Below are 20,476 nucleotides of genomic sequence, written 5' to 3' on the forward strand. Positions count from 1 at the left end.
GTCGAACTGAGCGGCTTCGACCATCTGAATGGGGGGTGGAACGGTGGAGTGTTGCTGAGAATGTGTTGGAGACGCAGCGGCCTCCCGGCCGGAGGCGCGAGAAGCCCCGCGACCGGAGGCATTGGAAGCTCCACGACCACCTCGCCGTGCCATTACAATCGCTCTGAGATTCGGCCCTTCCTCTAGCGCCAACTGTTGCTGGTGGTCCAAACCGAGAACGATTGGCACAGCGGTGTGAACGGAATTCCGTCTGAGTTGCCTTGGTTGGTGTTGATTGTGCTCCACCTTCCACCGGGAAACCTGCAAGCAAGCCTCGCACCACCACTGGGGTAGTGGGGGCCCTCCGACGATCAAGTCAGAGGAGATTGGAGGAGAAGGAGAGATAATAGTAGCAAGTAGGAGAATGCTCTGGAAGTTCTTGCTTACCTCCCCCCTTCTCCCCCAGCCGCATATATACCAGGCTGGGGGGTCCTTCTGGGGGGTTGATCATCGTGTGGCACGATGGAGTTGCCACTGACATGGCCGTTACTGGGCGTCGTGGGGTAGCGCTGGGTACGGCCATGACAGGGCGTAGTGGAGCTCCGCTTTGTACGACTGTTACAGGAGATCGTGGAGCAGCGCCGGATACGACCGTTGTAGGGAGTAGTGGAGCAGAGGGTCGCGGCGTGCTTCAGGGGAACAGCCTGTCGTTGTCGAGAGATTGCCGACTCGGGGTCGGATTGCTGGATCCAGGGGGCAGCCGACTCGGGGTCGGGCTGCGGAGCCGAAGATATCCGACTCGGAGTCGGGTTACTGGATCAAGGGGCAGCCGACTCGGGGTCGGGCTGCGAGGCCGAAGATATCCGACTCGGGGTCGGGTTACTGGATCAAGGGGCAGCCGACTCGGGGTCGGGCTGCGAGGCCGAAGATATCCGACTCGGGGTCGGGTTACTGGATCAAGGGGCAGCCGACTCGGGGTCGGGCTGCGAGGCCGAAGATATCCGACTCGGGGTCGGGTTACTGGATCAAGGGGCAGCTGTAATCTTCTAGGGCGCGCGTGCCGGTCACGTGGGGCATGGTGGCTGAATTCCCCCGTAACAGTTATCATTGCAAATAAATACACAATGATGACATATCTAGTTTTGTTAGAAGAAAATGCATATCAATGCCTTCAAAAATATATAAATGTAACATAATGTGTAGCCTTTAATTGGTGTCCTCCAATATCTTAAATATGAATAGTTTTTTTTTTTTTTTCAAAAAACATATCATACTTAACTTATAGCTATAATTCTTAAATAGAAAGCCCAAACGAAGAAATGCATGAAAGTGTCATGATAAGTAGATGAGTTATTCTCCATAATCCTCAACCATATTTCCTAGAGCCATGGTGTGAGGCACTAATTATGTGCACAAAATAGTTCTCTTGCCATATGGCATGAGATTATTGGTGCAATTCATAGGATTTGTTGCTATAGACATGGGGTTAGCTGACTATAGAATTTCCAAATCAACACTTATGGAGGCAATCAACTTTTGTGCGCGCATGGCGGACATCCCCTTTTCCGTAACTTCAATTCACATAAAAGTCTTAATTGGATTTCTCGCTTAAAAGTTTAGACCATGCTAAACTTCTATAAATGAAAGATTCTAATGTTGCTAGGCTCAAAGAAAGAGTCTAAGAGGAAATTTACATGATTTTAGACGTAATAAGGGTCTCGAGTCCTTTTTTGGTACATAATAAGAGTCTCTAGTCCTTTAGAATCCAAAATCATAATGATTTTTTGGTGTTAAATCTGGTGCCAGGACATACATTATGGGGGAGTCAGTCTCCCATCACTTCCATTGGATCTCTATTGAGAGGTATTTGGGCATGCTCATTGAGGACCAGAGTTCTTTTCCAACTCCATCGGAAAGTTATCTAGCGATTGTTGATTGCTCCATACTTGGACTGCAGCGAGTCACCAGAACCATTTCATCTCTCTCATTTCCCCTCTGTGCATCCGTTCTGCAGATACTTCATTTTTCCAATGTGATTTTGTTATAATTTTCAATAGTATTGTTGTGATGAAGAGATAAAATCTCAGTGTAGTTCGTTTATTTATGTTATTAAGAAGCTTTTGGAGATCCAAGCTTGAATAAGAGGTGCAGGTGCACTTTGGGTTACCTTCAACGAGCCCAAACCTGACTAACTACACCAAACTGCTTGTCGGTAGGATTTGGCCAAGGTTTCATGGACTTGGGTTGATTTTGGACTGAAAAGATCTTATCCTAGCCAAACTTGCTCGGGTAATTATAGTGCTAGAACGCAACTTGAATTTGACTGCTAAGATTTTGGGAATTTGGATTGGATTTGCACTTAAAAATGTTTTCTTAACCCAACTTGGTGGGGCTAGTGCTGTGCTGGAACTTAACCCGAACCCACTTCTAATGCAACCCGTCTCAACCCAACCGAAACCCATAGATAAATTGTTTCACACAACATGCTTATTTGTTTCATTGAACTATGGTTTTAGCTTTGTTGCATTATATAGTTGTGCAGGTGCAACCAAACGAAACACCGACCAGCATGATACTAAACAAAAATGCTCAAAATTGTTCCTAATATTAAATTACATATTCAACCAACCTAACTCAAGTTGATCCAACCTAACCTAGTCCACCTAACATTATCTTGATCCGATCCTAGCTTAGAATAATTAGGTGTTTGCTTCGCTTCTACTGGAGAAATCCCAAATACATGGTTGGGTTTGGCTGGGTTTGGCTGAGTTTGGGTTAGAGGATATAGGGATTGGGTTTGGTTAGGATTACCCTCAACCTGATCTGACCTGCTGAGGCTGTCCTATGATGAATATTCTGCCTGTTTGAAGAAATAAATAGTCCTTATAACAAGTATAACATAAGCAATCATTTGTATATTTTCAGTCATATAGTACCTTCATGGAAGTTTTTGTTCTAATTAACATCTTGTTCTTTATTGAGGTTAATTTGTTGCTAGCAGCAGGAACATGGGTTCATAGTTAAATTTTCTCTTCCGACGAACTTACTGCATTATACTTGTATTTTGGAATTCTAGGGAAATGCAGAAAATGACAGCGTGCTCAACATTGGATCATTATTTCATTCAGGTTTTGAATTTTTCAGAAGACATGCAGGATTTGAAATGATAGCATGTTCTACTCATTCGATCTCATCAAAACTAAATTTCGTATTCATTGGACAATTTCAATCTGTCATTGTAATCTGGTAATTAAGTCCAGCGAATTAATAACACGAAGGCCATAAGGAAAGGCATTCAAACTCTCAATGAGATGCAGCTTGTGCCTTCTGGTCTAAGGTGCTGGACTAACGATTTTTGTTTTATGATTTTTTTTTTGTTGTAAAACAGATTATAACAAATGCCAAAAGCAGGTCATATGATGTGATTGCTGTGTATGACAACATTTTTAAGGGTTTGTAGCCTGGCTTAATATCATAATAGCGTTTGTTGTACATTTAAAGTGTTCAATTACTTACAGCTAGTGAGTCTATAAGCACAAGTAGCTCCTGGTAGATTATTCTTCTCAATGTTCCTTTTTGCCCCCCTCTTATTCTTCCCCACTCATCCTCCTTTCTGTGGCAACCTGGGCTTGATTTATCACAAAATGGTCATGATCAGTTTTACTAGCTATGCCGGCTAAGTATATTATTACCGGGTATTTTTTTAGGATGGGTTCGGTAGAACTATTAATGGGCTGGACCGGATCAGGCTCGGATCGAGCGTTGCCCAAAGATCAACATAATTTTCTTAGGCCAAGGTCCGACTTAGCCAGAGCTAGCCTACGGGCCTATCTCCAGGCCGAGGCATATGATTTTAGGCTTCGGACCGGGTCCCGAGCTCCGTCATTATTTCTATTTTTTTTTTTTTTTGACAAATATCAAACATGCTAAAACATGCTTAACACTGTGCTTGAGAAATACTAAACATGAATAATTAAATATTGTCAATAACAAACAAGCCTATAACATATCTATTATTCTATTAAGTTTACTTATCAACAACAATTGCCCATTGAAACTACAAACATATCAAACGTAAACAAATAAAACAAGCAAAATAAAAAATTGGGCCGAGCTCGGGCTAAGCTTTAATCCCCGAGATCGAGGCTGGTATGTTTATTAGACACGTCAATTTCAAGTGTTGGTCCGGCCTGATGGGCCTAAACCTTTGGTCCGAGCCTGTCTTGAAAGCGTTGGCACTTAGCAGGCGGGTCGGGCCGTCTGGCCCGTGGTGTAATTTGAATATGGGCAACTTAGGATCTAGTTCTTTAGTCATGGAACGTTTAATCTTTGTACACCAAGCATTTGATATATATTCATATACATGTTTACAGCTTTATTTTGCATATACTTAGGTTTATTTAGCGCACATGCGCCCATTTCTTATGCCTGTGCACGATATGCACGAGTCCGAGGATCAAACATTAAACGGTCATTGATTTAAGAATTAAATAGCATTGATTCAGGTGCATGAAAAAAAAAAATTATCACGCCATATTTCTTTGTTCTCCTTTTCCTATCCTTTCCAAACCTTATTCCAAGATGTCCCCCGTGAGAAATATAACCCATCGGAGATCCGGATCACCAACAAGCAGCATTACTTGTGTCTAAGATTCGGCAGCGACGTCCATGAGATAGATCGAGGAGAATCGTTTTGGTCACTCCGGTGGTTTTATCCTCCTTGATGCTTCTTTTTCCTTTCTTCTCCTCTTGTTTTCTTCTACTACTTGTGGGGCAGAGCGCTTGAGGTTTCTACTGTTAAACCTCTCTCCAATCTCAGAGCAAACCTTATATCCCAAGGGGTCGCGGAAATCGGGAATCGTTAGTTCTTGCCTTTATTAACAATAGTTTGTGCCTCTCTCTTGTATGGAACAAGTTTCGCATTGTTCGACGTCAAAAATGACCTTCTAGCATTCACAAGAACTCGATATTTTGCAGCTTCTCTCACCTTTGTTCTCTCACTATCGGTGAATGCCAAGTATGATGGGGTGATACGGTTTTCTGGGTTATCGGCTATGGTATGTACGCGACTATTCTTGGAGACCCCAATGTTGGCACATCTCCTTAATTTTAGGAGACTTAATCTGGCCCACTTAATTGGTATTCTTACATAAACATAAATACAGTTATAAAATCTCGTATAGAGATATTTATGTGACAAGTCCAATCAAATAAAAGTGTTATAAATTGGTTATCTTATCCGATAGTTTCTGTGAGGGATAGAAACAGTGACACATGAACATGTGGGTTACAGATTGAGATAATCGTTTAAGATATAGATACGGATCCCTAACCTAGCATTATAAATAGCCTGTAAATCCAATGATTCAGGCATTGAAGCCTTGCATACGTTAGAAAGCCAATCCAATACAGTGAGAGTTGGAGAGAAATCTCTGTGGGTATCTGATAGAGGGAAAAATGAATCGTCCAGCCCACAATTAAAAGGCCGCCTAGTTTCGGCTCAGTAAACACCAACGATGAATGACTGAATCTTTACTTCGGCCTGAGGCCAGCTCGTCCTCAAAACTCCGCCTAAAGCTTTACCAACTCCGAACATTTGCTGACTCCCCTGACCAAGTTCGGGGTGCCTCCAGACAAACGCCGACCCGTCCCGACCAAGTTCGGGACGCCAACCCCAGCGATACATAGCACACGCTTCGACCCTTGAGTACACCTCGGAATCTGGAAAATCGAACCACTCCCAGTCTTCACCAAGCCGACTTCACCAAACGCATGACACGACTACTTAACGAGCTCGGTCTCGCCAACAACCACATCCACTTACGGGCCTACGCCCACCTACGTGGCCGTACTCCACTATATTGCCGTGTCATGTCTCCATAACAGGCCAACAGCAATCAGACGACACCTTGACTACTTCGGCCATACCCTGCTATGGCCGTCAACGCCCTACCGTTCTTAAGAACGGACTGTACCGCAAGTCACCAGCCTATCTAGAGCTGCACGCCATCCAGCTCAGAGCCATACCCCCTCATGATGGGGACTGACAGTACCTCCGTCACCTAGGCCATTCCATCGAGGCTATAAATAGCTAGATCAGGTAATTCCTAAGGGACCTTTGGCTGGACCAAATTCACCCACTCTAACTTGATCGTCGGAGGGCCCTCACCGAAAATACCGGTGAGGCTTTGTGCAGGACCACGGCCGTCGCGCAGAAGGTGACTCCCGTCTTCCCCTTTCCAGCACCGGCGGCTCCCTCAGCTCTACCGGCGTGGTCAACCTTGGGTCAGATTTGAACCACAACAGTATCGATCAACTCTCAACGCGATTCCGAAGACAATACTTAAACAATGATAGCCAAAGGTTAGTGAATCCATGATTATTTATTATTCTGCTATGTATGAACACATGTATGTGATGATTCACATGCATGTGTTCCCTATCTTCTTACATTGTGGTGTCAAAGCCGTCCCGTCTTTTTGGCTCGTGTTGTTCAGTATTTATGATTATGGTAAAATATTCATCACCCATTTCCATGTATAGTCCTTGGTTTTAAATTTGGAAATCGACCGTACCGTCCTGTTATGCAAGAGTTTCCCGTGAAATCATGAAGTTTTTGCCATAACTAAGATACCCAAGTAGGAGTTCTAGTTTTCTTATTGCGATCTCTTATTGCATTGGAATCAAGATATCGCAAGATATATATATATATATATATATATATATATATATATATATATATATATATGAAAGACTCCGCGAATAGATCCGTGGGAAACTTTTCTATCCAAATATGCGTGAAAATCTGCAATTGAGGGCCACCCGACAAACGGCACCAGGAATCATCATGATTTTCGTTTGACGTCATTGTCCGGATGCTAGAAGTGGTGTTGATCTAACAGAAAAGAACAGCCATTCGGGTCCTATTGGAAACCATTCTCCATCATTAACCACTCTTAAAAGCATGTTACTTCTGCAAGGGAATATCACGCTCTAAGAATCTTGTAGTGAGGAAAATGTCGGAATCATTCCTAAGCCACTGGAGTGATCTAATTATGCTTCTCATGGCAGTAGTTTTTCAACAGGTTCACACTCTTTGTTAAAATCATATGATTGATTAAGATCATGGTTGATTTGTGATTGATTGTGCCAAACTTAATCGACCCTATCAAACTTCATCTTAATTGATTTATGATTGATTGTGTCAAACTTAGTCGACCTTATCAAATTTCGTCAGCCTCTTAGTCTATATAAAAGCTGCTCCAGTACATTGTAATAATAAACAGACAGTAATATATATATTTATTTCTCCTTCTTTTTCAATACTCTGGAAGCAACAATGGTGAATTGGGCTATGCACCGGACCTTCGAGAGCACCGCCAATCTCGCCAACCTCCTCCCCACGGGCACGGTCCTCGCCTTCCAAATCCTGTCCCCCACCTGCACCAATCTCGGCCGCTGCACCGGTGCGAACCGGGCCATGACCGCAAGCCTCGTGGCCCTCTGCGGTCTGTCGTGCTTCATCCTGAACTTCACCGATAGCTTCCATTCGGGCGATGATGCCGAAGGGAAGGTGCGGTACGGGCTGGCCACCTTCAGGGGCCTGTGGGTCTTCGATGACCCAGCTTCTCTTCCTCCTCCGGAGATGATGGCCAAGTATCGAATAAGGTTCAGGGACTTCGTCCATGCCTTCACGTCGGTGTTGGTCTTCATGGGGGTCGTCCTGTGTGATAAGAACGTGGTCTCGTGCTTCTACCCGATCCCCTCGGAGAATATGGAGCAGGTGCTCGCAGCGCTGCCGCTTGCGATCGGAGTGCTCGGGAGTGCGTTGTTTGTTGTTTTGCCGACCACCCGCCATGGAATCGGCTTCCCACTCTCTCCTCCTTCTATGTTTTTGTCTTGATTTATGGACGAACCCATGCATGCATCAGTGAAGTAGTTGATGTATAGGTCCGATGCTGGTAAGCATCTTTACACAATATAAGCTTGTGAGGCTTGTGGTGTTTGGTTCGTCTGGTGCATGCAATTCTAATCCTATCCTTGCATTAATATTGGATTTGGAACATGCAACCATGTTTTTACTTGGACAAAGATCCACTCCCAGATTGCGGACTTGACAACTAACTAAGCAAATCCAGCCTAACCCAAGTCAGTTGACCAAAGCTTGATCAAGTCGTTAGGCCGGGTAGAACCTAAACTTAAAACAAATCAAAATAAGAGGGGATCCGGGACGAGCAAATTCTGAACCCAACTTTGACCAATTTGTTTGCATTTGCTTTTGTTTTCTTACCATGGGACCAAATGCACCTGCCAAGTCATTCTTGTATTTCAATTAACATCCGGCTCAGAGTCTAATTCTTGAAGGTAAGCTTTCGTTTCTATATAGAGGGTTGGCTTCCAGAAAAAAAAGAAGTTGGCCTGAAAAAAAAAAAGTTGGCTTGAAAGGAGTAATTATTTTCATACAAGAACATCTTATTTGGGCTTCCAATCAGGCCCTTAATGAATACCAGTGAGCTAGTTTCGATAAGTGATAATTTGACCATTCGCAACCATGCAGCCAGCGTATTTACGATAATTTAATATAACTTCAACTCACACGAATGCAGTTTGGGCATGGCTCTACATGCTTCAAATGTCGTTTGGTGTGATTTTGCCATCTAGGACCTAAATGGGACATGATTAGTTTTAAAGGAGGCATTTCAGAAAAATCATTTATACTGAATAAGGGATGACCATCTTCTTGACCGGAAAAGAACAAACATCATGATTATGATGCGAGAATTTACTGATAGAGCAAAAGTATAAATTATTCCACCATCACTAGTCCTTGTTTGATGCTGCTTATGGTGGACAATGGTCCAAGGGAATACTCTAAATTTGTGGCACAAATCTCAGAAAATTTTTAGTATATAGAGTATGTCTTAACTCTAAACCAAGGAATTTTCTGTGCCTTTTCCTAACCATGATATGAGGAATAGAATCATTTTGTGGAATGTTATTGATGAATCCCTTTGCACTAGGATAAAGCCCTTGCCTTTATGATGGACTCACAGGAGTGCCCGCCATCTCGAGAGGATAAGGAGTTAGCCAAACGGGTCAGGAGAAAAATATCCACTGGACAAGACCGGCGCGCATACAAACGCCTCTCATTTTCTTGCGGATAAGAGCGAAAGGATAGATGTTGCCTACACCCATAAATCTAAATTCTAGTCTTCAATAAATACTAAAAACAGTTGATAACTTCTCTTTATGTTGTATTTTATTTTCTCAGTAAATTGTTGGTGCATCTTTACGTGTTCTATGCAAAAAAAGAAGCCTCGTCTTCTTTCTGAGAGAATCGAAATCCCCTAATCGTAATTCAGAATCCCATTTATCAATATATATCATAGAAGGTTATTCTAAATAAAAGGATATCGAAAAAGTTGTCTAATCTCTTAGCCAATTTGACAAGATCGAACGTTGAGAAGTCGACCGTTTAAGACTCATCTGTCTCAAGGAAAAAAAAAGAGGTCGAGAAGTCAATTCATCACCTAATTGCTATGATTGGAAAAAATATATATGTTTAAAAAATGAAAAGAATGCTGGATTCCAAAGACTGAGTTACTAAACGTGGCTGTACGGAAATTATGTGAACATTAGTATTGTGCTCTCAGTGAAGTCCTTAATCATTGGACATGTCTTACATGGAGGCATTGGTATCCTATATGACTGCAAATAAACCAGGCCCGAGTTCAGCACATTGGCCGCACGTTGTCTTCGCTCGCTGTATCTTCTACCAAATCATCTATCATTTCTTAGGTATATTGATATAATTAAAGAAGACAACAAGAACTAAAATAGATCTAACCATTTGTTCCATCTCCAATCGTTCATCATCGGCAGATTAATGATACCGCATGGTTAATTAGAAAGACTCTAGGGAGAAGAGAGGAATAAAATGGAGAGGAAGAAGACGCTGGTCTAATCACCTTGGATTTGAGCCAGTTTCATATCTGGCTTGGTCCAATCAATTTACAACTAAAATAACATTATTTTTTTTTGAAAAAATAAAAACCAGAGAGATTGCTAATTTCTTGGCAACCTATTAGCAACTTGTTGGTAACCTATTAAAAAAAAAAATCTAACTTATTGGACATGCAAATATTTTTTATTTTTTTATAAAATAATGTAAAGAAGTATATAACAACTCCATAATTGGTAGAGAAGGGACTTGAATTCATGACCATAAATCAATCTAAGCTCCAATATCATACGAAAATCTCGCAATCTTAATCTAGTTAGAAATTGATCAATATATTGGTTAGGATTAGCATAGAATCTGCTAGATATGGTAGGCTTTAAGAGATATGCCGTACCATATCCGTCATGGATCAGCTGGACTCCGTTTATTCATTTGCAATGCGATAAAAGTTGGAAGCAAAGGTATAACTTTGTTACTTTTGTGGCATATCTCTGTTGCCGCATAGAAACTTTACACGGACGTGTGCAAGACTGATAACAAAAATAAGCTCCAATAGCCACCGCGCCCCTCCCCGCCAGGATACGCAACGATAAATCGCGGCCCGGCCTCATCTCCCTCTCCTCCACCCAAATTATTCAGTTCTCCCCAACAAAAACTTATCGAACCCCCTCCCTCTCCCTCTTCTCTCCACCACCCAGCACCGCCGACCTTCTAGATGGCGTCGACCGGCGCTCTTTCCGGAACCGGCAGCGGCCTTTCCGGCCTCCTCCGCCTCCACCGGACGGCGAGGGAACCCACCTTCGCTGCCTTCGCCACCACCCGCCCAGCCGGCTCCGTCACCGACGGCGGCAACCTCATCTGGGGCCGGCAGCTCCGGCCGGCGATCCTCCTCGAGAGGTCCGCCGTTCCGGCTAGAATCCCCGCCGGGAGGCGGGACCTCCTCCGGCCGGTCTCCGCCGCCGCTTCCTCTCCGGCCGACGGGAGCGATTCCGCCGGGTGAGGTCCGTTTCCTCCGTGGCAAACCTCGGCAGCCCCGGGCCGATTCACCTCGTCCCCCAACTCCCCCTCCTTCTCTCATCTGGAAAAGAAAATGAAATTTAAAGTAGAAATTCTACGCTAAGTTTCCTATTTGGGATTTCCCCATTTCAGGGAAGCGCAGGTCGCGCCGGTGAGCTTCGCGGCCAAGTATCCTGCTCTGGTCACCGGCTTCTTCTTCTTCATGTGGTACGGTTCCCGTTACTCTGTACCTAATTCTTGATCTAAAATCACGGATTTGGATGGAATCAACGTTGATGCCATTGTTTGGCGCATCGCAGGTACTTCTTGAACGTGATATTCAACATCCTCAACAAGAAGATCTACAATTATTTCCCTTATCCCTAGTAAGTTTGCGCGCGCGTCCCAAATTATTTTTTTCCGAAATACGAGATCAGAAGTATCGCGGTGCACTGACCGCAGTTCTGTATCTCTGGTTTGGCAGCTTCGTGTCAGTGGTACATCTGTCCGTAGGGGTGGTGTACTGTTTGGTGAGCTGGTCCGTCGGCCTCCCCAAGCGCGCTGTAAGTTTTCCGTCCGACACCCATTGCACGAGTGCCCGCTCGGATTTTTTCTCTTTTTGATTCTAAATAGTATTATTTTTTTTATTTTAAATGGTATTGTGCTTATCGTAAAGTAGTGGACTGTTGTCTCTCACGTGGCGCACTTTGTTTGGTTGAAAATCTCGATGTTGCCGCTCTGGTGGGGAAGCGTACAAGATAATAAAGAAACTTGGATAATTTATTTAGTTTAATATATTAAGTATTTCGCTGCCACGTATAGGGTTGGGATCAGGTATTCGGGTCAGAATCCGAATCCTGGAACGACACGTGTACGCCAGGAGCGGACATGCGGTCACGCGCCCTGCTTTCAGTTTTGGATCACGCCAGCCGACGTGAAAATAACGACGCGACTGAACTCTCGCGCGCTTTTTTTTTCTCCATAGATGTGCGTTGTTACGCGCCCCAACGCAAGTACCAAACAAGTTCCCTAGCCAACACGGCGCCTAATGAATGGCTCAAACCTCGTGAGTCATACTGACACAATGTGATGGTTTGGTTATTCCGACGCGTTTCTATGCGTAGCCAACTAGCTGTTCGGTCGGGTTGGTTATTTATTGGACTGGTCGTTTTTTCTGTAGCTGAAAAAATTATGTCTTTTAGAAAATAACTGTTAAATTTCACATGATGAGAGACAAATATCATTTATTCTGGGAAGGCCAATCTTATATATGGCATCTATTTTTTTTTTCTCAATGTGATCTAAAGTTTTTCTATCATTTAACTTTGAGGTTGAAACCTAACAACTTTTATTTGAGAATAGCGGGTGAAACCTAAGATCACAATGCTTCCAAATTTAATTAAAACTTGGAAAATTCAAGTTTAATTTATGAAAGTGTTTCATGACATTTAGCAACCGTGATTGCATAAGTTGCTCATACATATGGGCCTGTTAAGCCATTCTTGGCCTAAAAACTCCCAAATGACCCGTTTTGGATCAATTCCCACCACATTGAAACACTTTGGTATTCGTTTTGGTTTTGGATCATAGTCAAAACTTACAACCAATAAATTCGAGTAATGCTAGGCGACTCCCATAAAGAACACAAGAACATTTCTGTCAAGGGAGATTAGTACAATTCACAGATTTGTTGCCAAATGTGGCAGTTGGTTGATTGTAAAGTTGCAAGTCACTGGTCGTGGGCCTGATAAACTTTTTGTGCACAATTCACGGATGCCTGCAAGTATTTTCCAATAAAATTTGTATATATCTTAACTAGCAGATAATAAAAGTACAAAATATATGCCCTATAATGGAACTATGTCTCAGTTTCAACTTTCTAAATATCAATACTACAGATTGCTGACTCTGCTCGCAAGTCACAACAGCCAAATCATTGACAAACATTTTACCACCTTGTTAACAAATCAAAACAGCCGTATAGCCTTTTTTTTTAAAAGTAAATGAGCATAGAATAAAGTATTAGAGAATTGCAATATAACAAAAATAAAAACATGCAAGTTAAAAAATTGGTCGTAATGTTCCCATTAATTCAGCGATCTAAGAAGACAATGACTTAATTTTGAGGCATGTGACTTAGGTTAATCTATTTATATAGAGAAATCCCCTGAAGCATGATAAATTTAATTCTGCTAGGCCAATGTGGATCACATATCACAAGCCAGCACAGAAATTTCTACCATACTCACAAAATGCAGTCTTGTCCTGCTACCGTCTAATGTAGAACGGGTTTTCTACCCTTGGAACTAGTGGATTATAAATCTCAGTACCTGCATAGATCTATGAGAGTTTGTGTGAGCTAACTTTGCCCATAGTGAACTGACTTGCCTAACTATTCTTCCCCTGCCAACTGAGAAAAATCCTGTCCTGATCTCTGCTTTTTGAAACCCAGTTTTGTACAATCACCCACAGAAGATAGTGACCGAATTGCTGCAGTTTTTATTATCTCCACTGGAATTTCTTTCCTGTTGGTCCTTCTGCAATGCCTCTTGATGCAGAGGTACTTGCAGAGCAGTTGATGCAACTTCCACATATATTTTGATACAATTGCAACATATCTTTTGATAGTAACTGAGTAACAGGATTTAACAGGGTTCTGTTCAATTGATCCTGACCTGAGGTCCAATGAAAATTTTTGAGTGATGTCGTATGGTATTCTCATTTTGCCACCAAGTCTTGAAGATGAATATATATGGTATGTGTGAGGTTGATATTTCATAAATAGACACGTTTATTGATCACATAGCACAGTTGCCAAAAAATAACATAATAATGACAATACTTTGATTTATATTTAATTGCTTGGTAGATGTGAATGTGAGTTTGAGGGCTAGACTAATGTATGGTCCATTTGTACAGAGGGGAAATGAAGAGTAAGTTAAATAAATTTCAAAGAATAAGGAAAAAGAAGTGAATTAGTGAATATATTTTTTGGAAGTTGGAATAAGTTGAATCGTGAGGCTTTTGGTAGTAGTAGATGTATAAGCTAATTGGTGTTTTAATGGTAATAGTCATGGTCGATGTTACATGTCTACTTCCTAAGGAGTTTTGCTATGCAATGTAACTAGAGTTGGTCTTTTTGTAGCCCATGGACTCGAATCTCTTGAAGCTGCTCATCCCTGTTGCGGTATGCCATGCTTTGGGTCATGTGACCAGCAATGTATCATTTGCTGCTGTTGCAGTCTCATTTGCTCACACAATCAAAGGTAACTTTCCATCCAAGGGATTTTGCTCCAGTTGCTTGTGGGAGTTTTCTTTAGTTAAGGCATTTGTTTTGTTAATTCTACATGGTCTTAATGGATTTCATGTCAGCTCTGGAACCCTTCTTCAATGCGGCTGCTTCTCAGTTCATCCTTGGACAGCAGATACCCTTTGCACTGTGGTTATCTCTAGCGCCAGTTGTGTTTGGTAATTTACTCTGTTATTATCATAGAATGCCTTTCGAACTTTATGAGAAAAAAAAAAGTTCATCCAGTCACTTTAATGCTATATATATGGCAAGGTCATCTCTCCATCTCGTTCAGCTTTCTTTAGTGCTGGACTTGAGTATTTGGAATCTTTAAAATTGATATTTCATTATATAATTGTCATGTATGGTGACAATAGATGTAATCCCATATACATGTTTTTTGTGCCATTTCTCGAGCATAATTTGACAAACTACTGGTTTTTGCAAGCATAGTGAGGGAGAAGAGTGAATACACGCACATACACTAAAAAATGTTGGGAAAAAATCATGGTTTTTAAGAGTTTCTTCTGTCAAATATTTAGTTTATGGTATGCTGTTTGTGCAGTATTGTGAGAAAGGTGAATCTTTGGAGCAAGAACAAATAATTGTATGCACATTTTTTAAAATTATAGTCCTTTTTTTTGGCGAAGGGGGGGGGGGGGGGGGGGGGGGGGGGGGGGGGGCGGGGGGTGTCTTTGTTTAGTTAATAACACTATAGCTAACAAAATAATTGTATTTCTTTTTTTGTCTCAAGCATAGACCAAGTGAAACATTTTTCAATTGCTTATTTTAATATGATAAACTTTGAAAATTGCAGGTGTCTCAATGGCATCCCTCACAGAATTGTCATTCAATTGGACTGGCTTCATTAGTGCCATGATTTCAAACATTTCCTTCACTTACAGGAGCATCTATTCCAAGAAAGCGATGGTCTCTCTCTCTCTCTCTCTCTCTCTCTCTATCTTTCTATCTTGCACCCCCACTCCCCACGAACCACTGCCCTCTTCCTATCCTTCATGTTCCTTCACTTATGGAATCTATCCGATTCTTGCAGACTGACATGGACAGCACCAATTTATACGCGTATATCTCAATCATTGCTCTCATTGTTTGTATCCCTCCTGCAATCATTGTAAGTAAATTGTCTGATTTAGTTAATGAAAAAGATAATGTTAAATGCATTGTAGGAGCAAACCATTTATGCATCAATTGTGGCATATGATATCTCAATAGGAGAGTGCATCTCTTAAAGTTTGTACCATGTCTGGCTTGTTTCGTTGATGTAGAGCTCTCTCTATATATTGACTCATCTATTTGAACAGATACTTGGAACATTAAATGTATATAATTAAAATTTAGAAAATGGGTTTCCTATGTAACTAACATATTCTACCACTTCTTTAAGCATTTCCAATTGGTTTTTTGCCTCTGATTCAGATTCATTTAATACAAATCTTTACTAATTCATATGGGATTTTTTTAGACTGCTCTTCTACCTATTTAATTGAGGGTGCTGAAAGTCCTGGAATACTTTCTCTTCCTTTATGCCATTTTCTTAGTTTGGGAAATGCTTTGCAACTTTGTCATGTTTGTTGTTGTGTTGTCTCTTTGGCGTGCACCTTTGAATGATGAATTTGGATTCACTAGCTTCCATGTTTTTGGAATTTTGCTTTGAAAGTTTAGTTGAACTTTTGATTTGATATCAGATTGACACAAAACATGTGTATTCAATGCAAATAATTTTTATGCTGTAGGTAATTGTTGAAGTACATATAAAGTGGAGAATGTACTTTGTTAGATAGTTGCTCTTCTTCACTGATTGTTCATGTTTTACAGCTTGAGGGGCCACAACTGTTGCAACATGGGTTTAAGGATGCAGTTGTCAAAGTAGGGTGGACAAAATTCATCTCAGATCTGTTCTGGGTGGGAATGTTTTATCACCTCTACAATCAGGTATTTGTTTGACAATATACAAACTTTCATGTATTCAAAGAAAAAGCAACAGATAAAGCACATAGAAACGTATGCATATGAGGCTTATCACAACTTGAATTCCCAGTTGCATTTTGCTGCCAGTAGCGTGTACTAAAAAACAGAACTTGATATGAGCATTCTCAATAGGATCATATTTGGGTCTATCTAAGTTTAACCTGAGTACAGAATGGTTAAGAAATTTTTGGGTTCTTGTAGTTGTAATTTGCTGATCTGTATTTATGGAACTATTATATAAAAATAACTAGGATCAAGCTTTGTTTTTCATGCTTCAATTATTTATTAGTCTTGGTGTAAAGTAGGTCCTACTATTATTCTAGCAAAGCTTGAGCACTTTTGTTGTGGTCTGAGTTCTTTGTTGACCACGTTAGCTAGAAACATTTTCATGCAGCCTAAGCCCCAGTTTCATAGCCATAAATTCTACCGAAAATTAATCGTGATCTCTTTGCTATTGTAAATTCTCAAGTATTCACAGTATATATAAATTAAAGTTTTCTGCAAGATGCCAATGTTCTTCTTTGTTAATTATGCTTCAAAAACACTTTGACTTAGCATTTCCAGCGACTGGATTATCTATTGTGCTATCTAATATTATCCATCGGTACCTATTTCGACCTAAATTCAAAATTGCAATTCTAAATGCGGATATCCCATTCACGCTGATCATGTGTTATCCTGGAGTACTTTTCCTTTATAAATCATGAGAATGTTGTTATGCATTATTTAAATGGCATGATTTCTGTTTATATTGTTCATCTCCATCCTCTATGTTAACTTTGCCTTTCTTACTTATTGTACTAATAAAATAACTTCTGTGGATCCCCCAGCTGGCAACAAACACCTTGGAGCGAGTGGCTCCCCTCACTCATGCGGTTGGGAATGTGTTGAAACGTGTATTTGTAATTGGTTTCTCAATCATAGCCTTTGGTATGCGCAAGCATTACCCCTTTTGTTGGGCCAATATGTTCTAATTTATTTTTCTCCTTCTAATTTGCTTTACTATTGATTTAACTCCTCTTCCTAATCAGGAAACAAGATCACAATGCAGACAGGAATTGGAACTTGTATTGCAATTGTAGGAGTTGCCATCTACTCATATATCAAGGCTAAGATGGAAGAGGAGAAAAGAGTGAGTATTAATGTTCAAGATTCATTTAATATTTGAATTGTTTTTCTTCTGTCTAAAAGAGAAGGAAGCAAATATAATTAATGTTAGAATTACAATTATATGTTGTAATCTATCTGATTTCCTTAATGTAGATAGTTTTCTTTTAGCAGCTAACTTTTCTAGATGGTATCTGACAACCTATAAGATTTATTAGCTTTTTAGCTTATTAGTGGGTTGCCTGCATGCACGCTTGGATGAATTGTGACGTTTTACAAATGCTTTTAAGACTCTGAAATCAAGTTCCAGTATTTCTTTTCCAGTTCATAAGTAGGCCTGCTAAGTAGCTCCTGACTGACCTCAGGTTGGGTCGAACCATGTATTGAAACTATTTTGTTGGCTAAAAGTTCTAACAATTTTTCCTCCACTTTTATAACTTTGTGCAGCAAATGAAAACTGCATAAGCAGCAGAGCTGTGAAAATTGAAGACTCGGCGCAGTGCTAGGTTTTGATGTTGTATGTGCCTGTAAAAACAGGGGAAAAAGAATAGTGATGCGAGGCTGACTGCCATATAAAGCTCACTTACTATTACATCACCATTTTTCTTTTCTGCTGTTTGTTATTTAACCTCGGACTAGAAACCATTGTTAATTTACAAGCACACAGAATAATTTGTTGCACCAAGTAGCTTTAAAGAGAGCCACTTATGTATTTAAAAATAAGAATTACCGGTTGCCTCCTACCTTTATCACAGGTCTAGGAGAAGTAGATTGCCTGCACTTTCTGCTGCTACCTTTCGCTTCATTCCTTGTTTGGATTGTAATAGCTCAATACAAACCATGATGTTGTAGCAAACAATGGTATTGGCGAATCTATCTACTAGGATTATTTTCATTTTTTCTTAGAAATGGAAATTTATTGTCTAAGTTCTGTTTCTCTTATAGTGGCTTTCTACCTCTGGTTTGGTCAGCACAAGTCTATTGTCAACAAAAGAGCAATGCTATATGTGCCGTACAGTTATGTTGACACCCTATTATGCACTGATGTAGCAGCAGAAATTTTTGAAGAGCACTGCTAAATAACAACTAATGCAAACAGGCAACCTTAGAAATAAAAGTTACTGTCTGAATATTTTTGCTAATAGGAGCCTGACAACCTAAAACACAATTAATTGAGCAGTATCCTTGATGTTCATGGCATTTACCTATGCTATGGTTGTCTTAGGTTATCATTTCTCATCTTTGAATTACTTGAGCCCATGCCTGATAATGTGACAAATGTCAGGTTGGCAACTTTGTTGCATGGCAATATCGGTTTAGTTGCCATGCTGACATGTAAAAGGTGCTAGTAAAATGTGAAAAAGTTGAACAAAGTTATGAACAAATGGACAATGATCGATAACAGAAACAACGTATCCATGGCAACATCAGTTCAGTTGTGATGCCTACATATAAAAGGTGCAAGTAAAATGTGAAAAACTACAACAAAGTTATGGACAAGGGAATGATGATCATGAGCAAATAGAAGCAACAATTTAGATTAGTTTTATCTAGTACCTCCTCCTGGCTGGTAGAGGGTTGAGATTTGAACCTTGGGTAGTGTAGATCCAAACAATTGGGACCATTGTGATTGTAATACCAGGTTAACCTCCCTCTCTTTTTTTGACCAAAATAAGAAGGAAAAAAAGAGAGAGATCAGAATCTAATCCTTTAAACCTGCCCTAGTAGGCATTGCCAATTGTTGGGTTTGATCTGAATTATAGACCTAAAACAGTTTTTAAGTCATATCATAGGATTCAATTATAGATAAATATATAGCAGTTTGCTATTCACACGTCCATTTGGTGGATTCCGTCCAATTATAGACACCGACCCCCGTTTCATTGCATTGCCATAGTTGTCGATAACTATTCGATTTACAGGGTGGTGGTGTGTGTTTTAGGAAAATTCCCTTTGATTATACCCGTTTGTAGCTCCTCGGAGGACCGTCCCAGGCAAATGAGACTCGTGAATCTATCATCCACTTCTTTTATTAGTTGGGGCGAGAGAGTTTTTCCCATGGCAATAGAAGGTATCCGAGACAGTCTCTTCCCCTCCGATGTCCTCTTGCCTGGCTCCTTCGAGCGCCCATACCTTTTTTCCTTTGTTCCGGAAAAAGGTTCCCCTTCGCAGGCTTTATTATTATTATTATTATTATTATTATTATTATTATTATTTTATTTTATTGGTACAACGGGTACAACTAACAAAATTTTAAAAAAAAAAGACACAAAGAAAGAGTGGTTCTCTTAGAGAAAACTACTGGAGTGAAGAGCCGTGTAAGAGGTCACCTAGTCAGCTACGCTCTTCGCCTCCCTGTAGATATGTGTAGATCGGGAGGAGTCGCACTCTCCCAAGAGTTTTCATATATCGTGGAGTAGCAGCGTCCTACCAAAAGCACAACGCCGACCTCGAACCCACTTGATCACCATAGCCGAGTCCTCATCGAGGAGGATGTGCTTCATACCCAAAACAAACCTCGCATAGGTGATGCCCTCCTATATGGCTCTGAGCTCTGCACTAAGGACAGATGTATCGAAGATCTACCTGCCCCCAACCGCCACCAGTCTGGTGTTATGGTCTTTGATGACAAATTCTACACCTCCACTACTCATTTTCTCGCCGACACTACTGATGAAGTTCACCTTGAGAAAATGAGGAGGTGGATGCTCCCAGAAAACGAACACGGTCCTAGTCGTTGCAAGAGCAGAATGGAAGTCCCATATGTCCCTAGCCGTCTCACAAAAAGACGATGCAGTAGTGCTAATGATATCCACCGCATGAAGTAGAACTCTGTCCATCACCACCCCCCGGGTGCACTTTGCTTTCTCGAAGACTCGGACATTTCTATCTAGCCAACAGTGGTAGGCTAGATACGCAGCACTGATCTTTCACTCCTCAACGTCGGGCCTCTGTGAGGAAGCCAAGAAAATCCTCGATCGACGACAACCCTTGCTGCGGGCCGGGGGAGGCCAAAGCATACCTTCAGATCTAAACGGCCCGTGGACATCCAATAAGAATATGGAAAATGGACATTTCTACCTCCAGGCAGACCACACAAATTAGGGGAATCCTTACCTCTTGGCAAGCCAACATGCCTTTGGAAAGTAGGCACC

General features: G+C 41.2%; 2 protein-coding genes across 3 annotated transcripts; both read left to right on the plus strand.

Annotated features, from left to right (window-relative positions):
• Window positions 1-7,257: 7,257 nt before the first annotated feature.
• LOC103702573 (protein DMP6-like) lies at window positions 7,258-8,048 on the plus strand. The gene has a single exon (XM_008785063.3). It carries the CDS (start codon window positions 7,319-7,321, stop codon window positions 7,880-7,882), a length of 564 nt encoding a protein of 187 aa, XP_008783285.1. The 5' UTR covers window positions 7,258-7,318; the 3' UTR covers window positions 7,883-8,048.
• Window positions 8,049-10,519: 2,471 nt separating this feature from the next.
• Window positions 10,520-18,216, plus strand: LOC103702469 (triose phosphate/phosphate translocator, chloroplastic). Of its 2 annotated transcripts, none has more exons than XM_008784910.4 (12): window positions 10,520-10,936; window positions 11,090-11,164; window positions 11,257-11,322; window positions 11,421-11,499; window positions 14,082-14,202; window positions 14,309-14,404; window positions 15,043-15,155; window positions 15,280-15,357; window positions 16,062-16,178; window positions 17,045-17,144; window positions 17,246-17,346; window positions 17,769-18,216. In XM_008784910.4, the coding sequence occupies exons 1-12, from the start codon at window positions 10,656-10,658 to the stop codon at window positions 17,784-17,786; spliced, it is 1,245 nt and encodes a 414-aa protein (XP_008783132.1). In that variant the 5' UTR covers window positions 10,520-10,655; the 3' UTR covers window positions 17,787-18,216. The 2 variants fall into 2 exon arrangements, with proteins under 2 accessions (XP_008783132.1, XP_008783133.1); XM_008784911.4 differs by having other exon boundaries at window positions 10,568-10,941.
• The last annotated feature ends 2,260 nt before the right edge of the window (window positions 18,217-20,476 follow it).

The sequence above is a fragment of the Phoenix dactylifera genome, chromosome 8 (assembly GCF_009389715.1).
Source record: "Phoenix dactylifera cultivar Barhee BC4 chromosome 8, palm_55x_up_171113_PBpolish2nd_filt_p, whole genome shotgun sequence".
Taxonomy (NCBI): domain Eukaryota; kingdom Viridiplantae; phylum Streptophyta; class Magnoliopsida; order Arecales; family Arecaceae; genus Phoenix; species Phoenix dactylifera.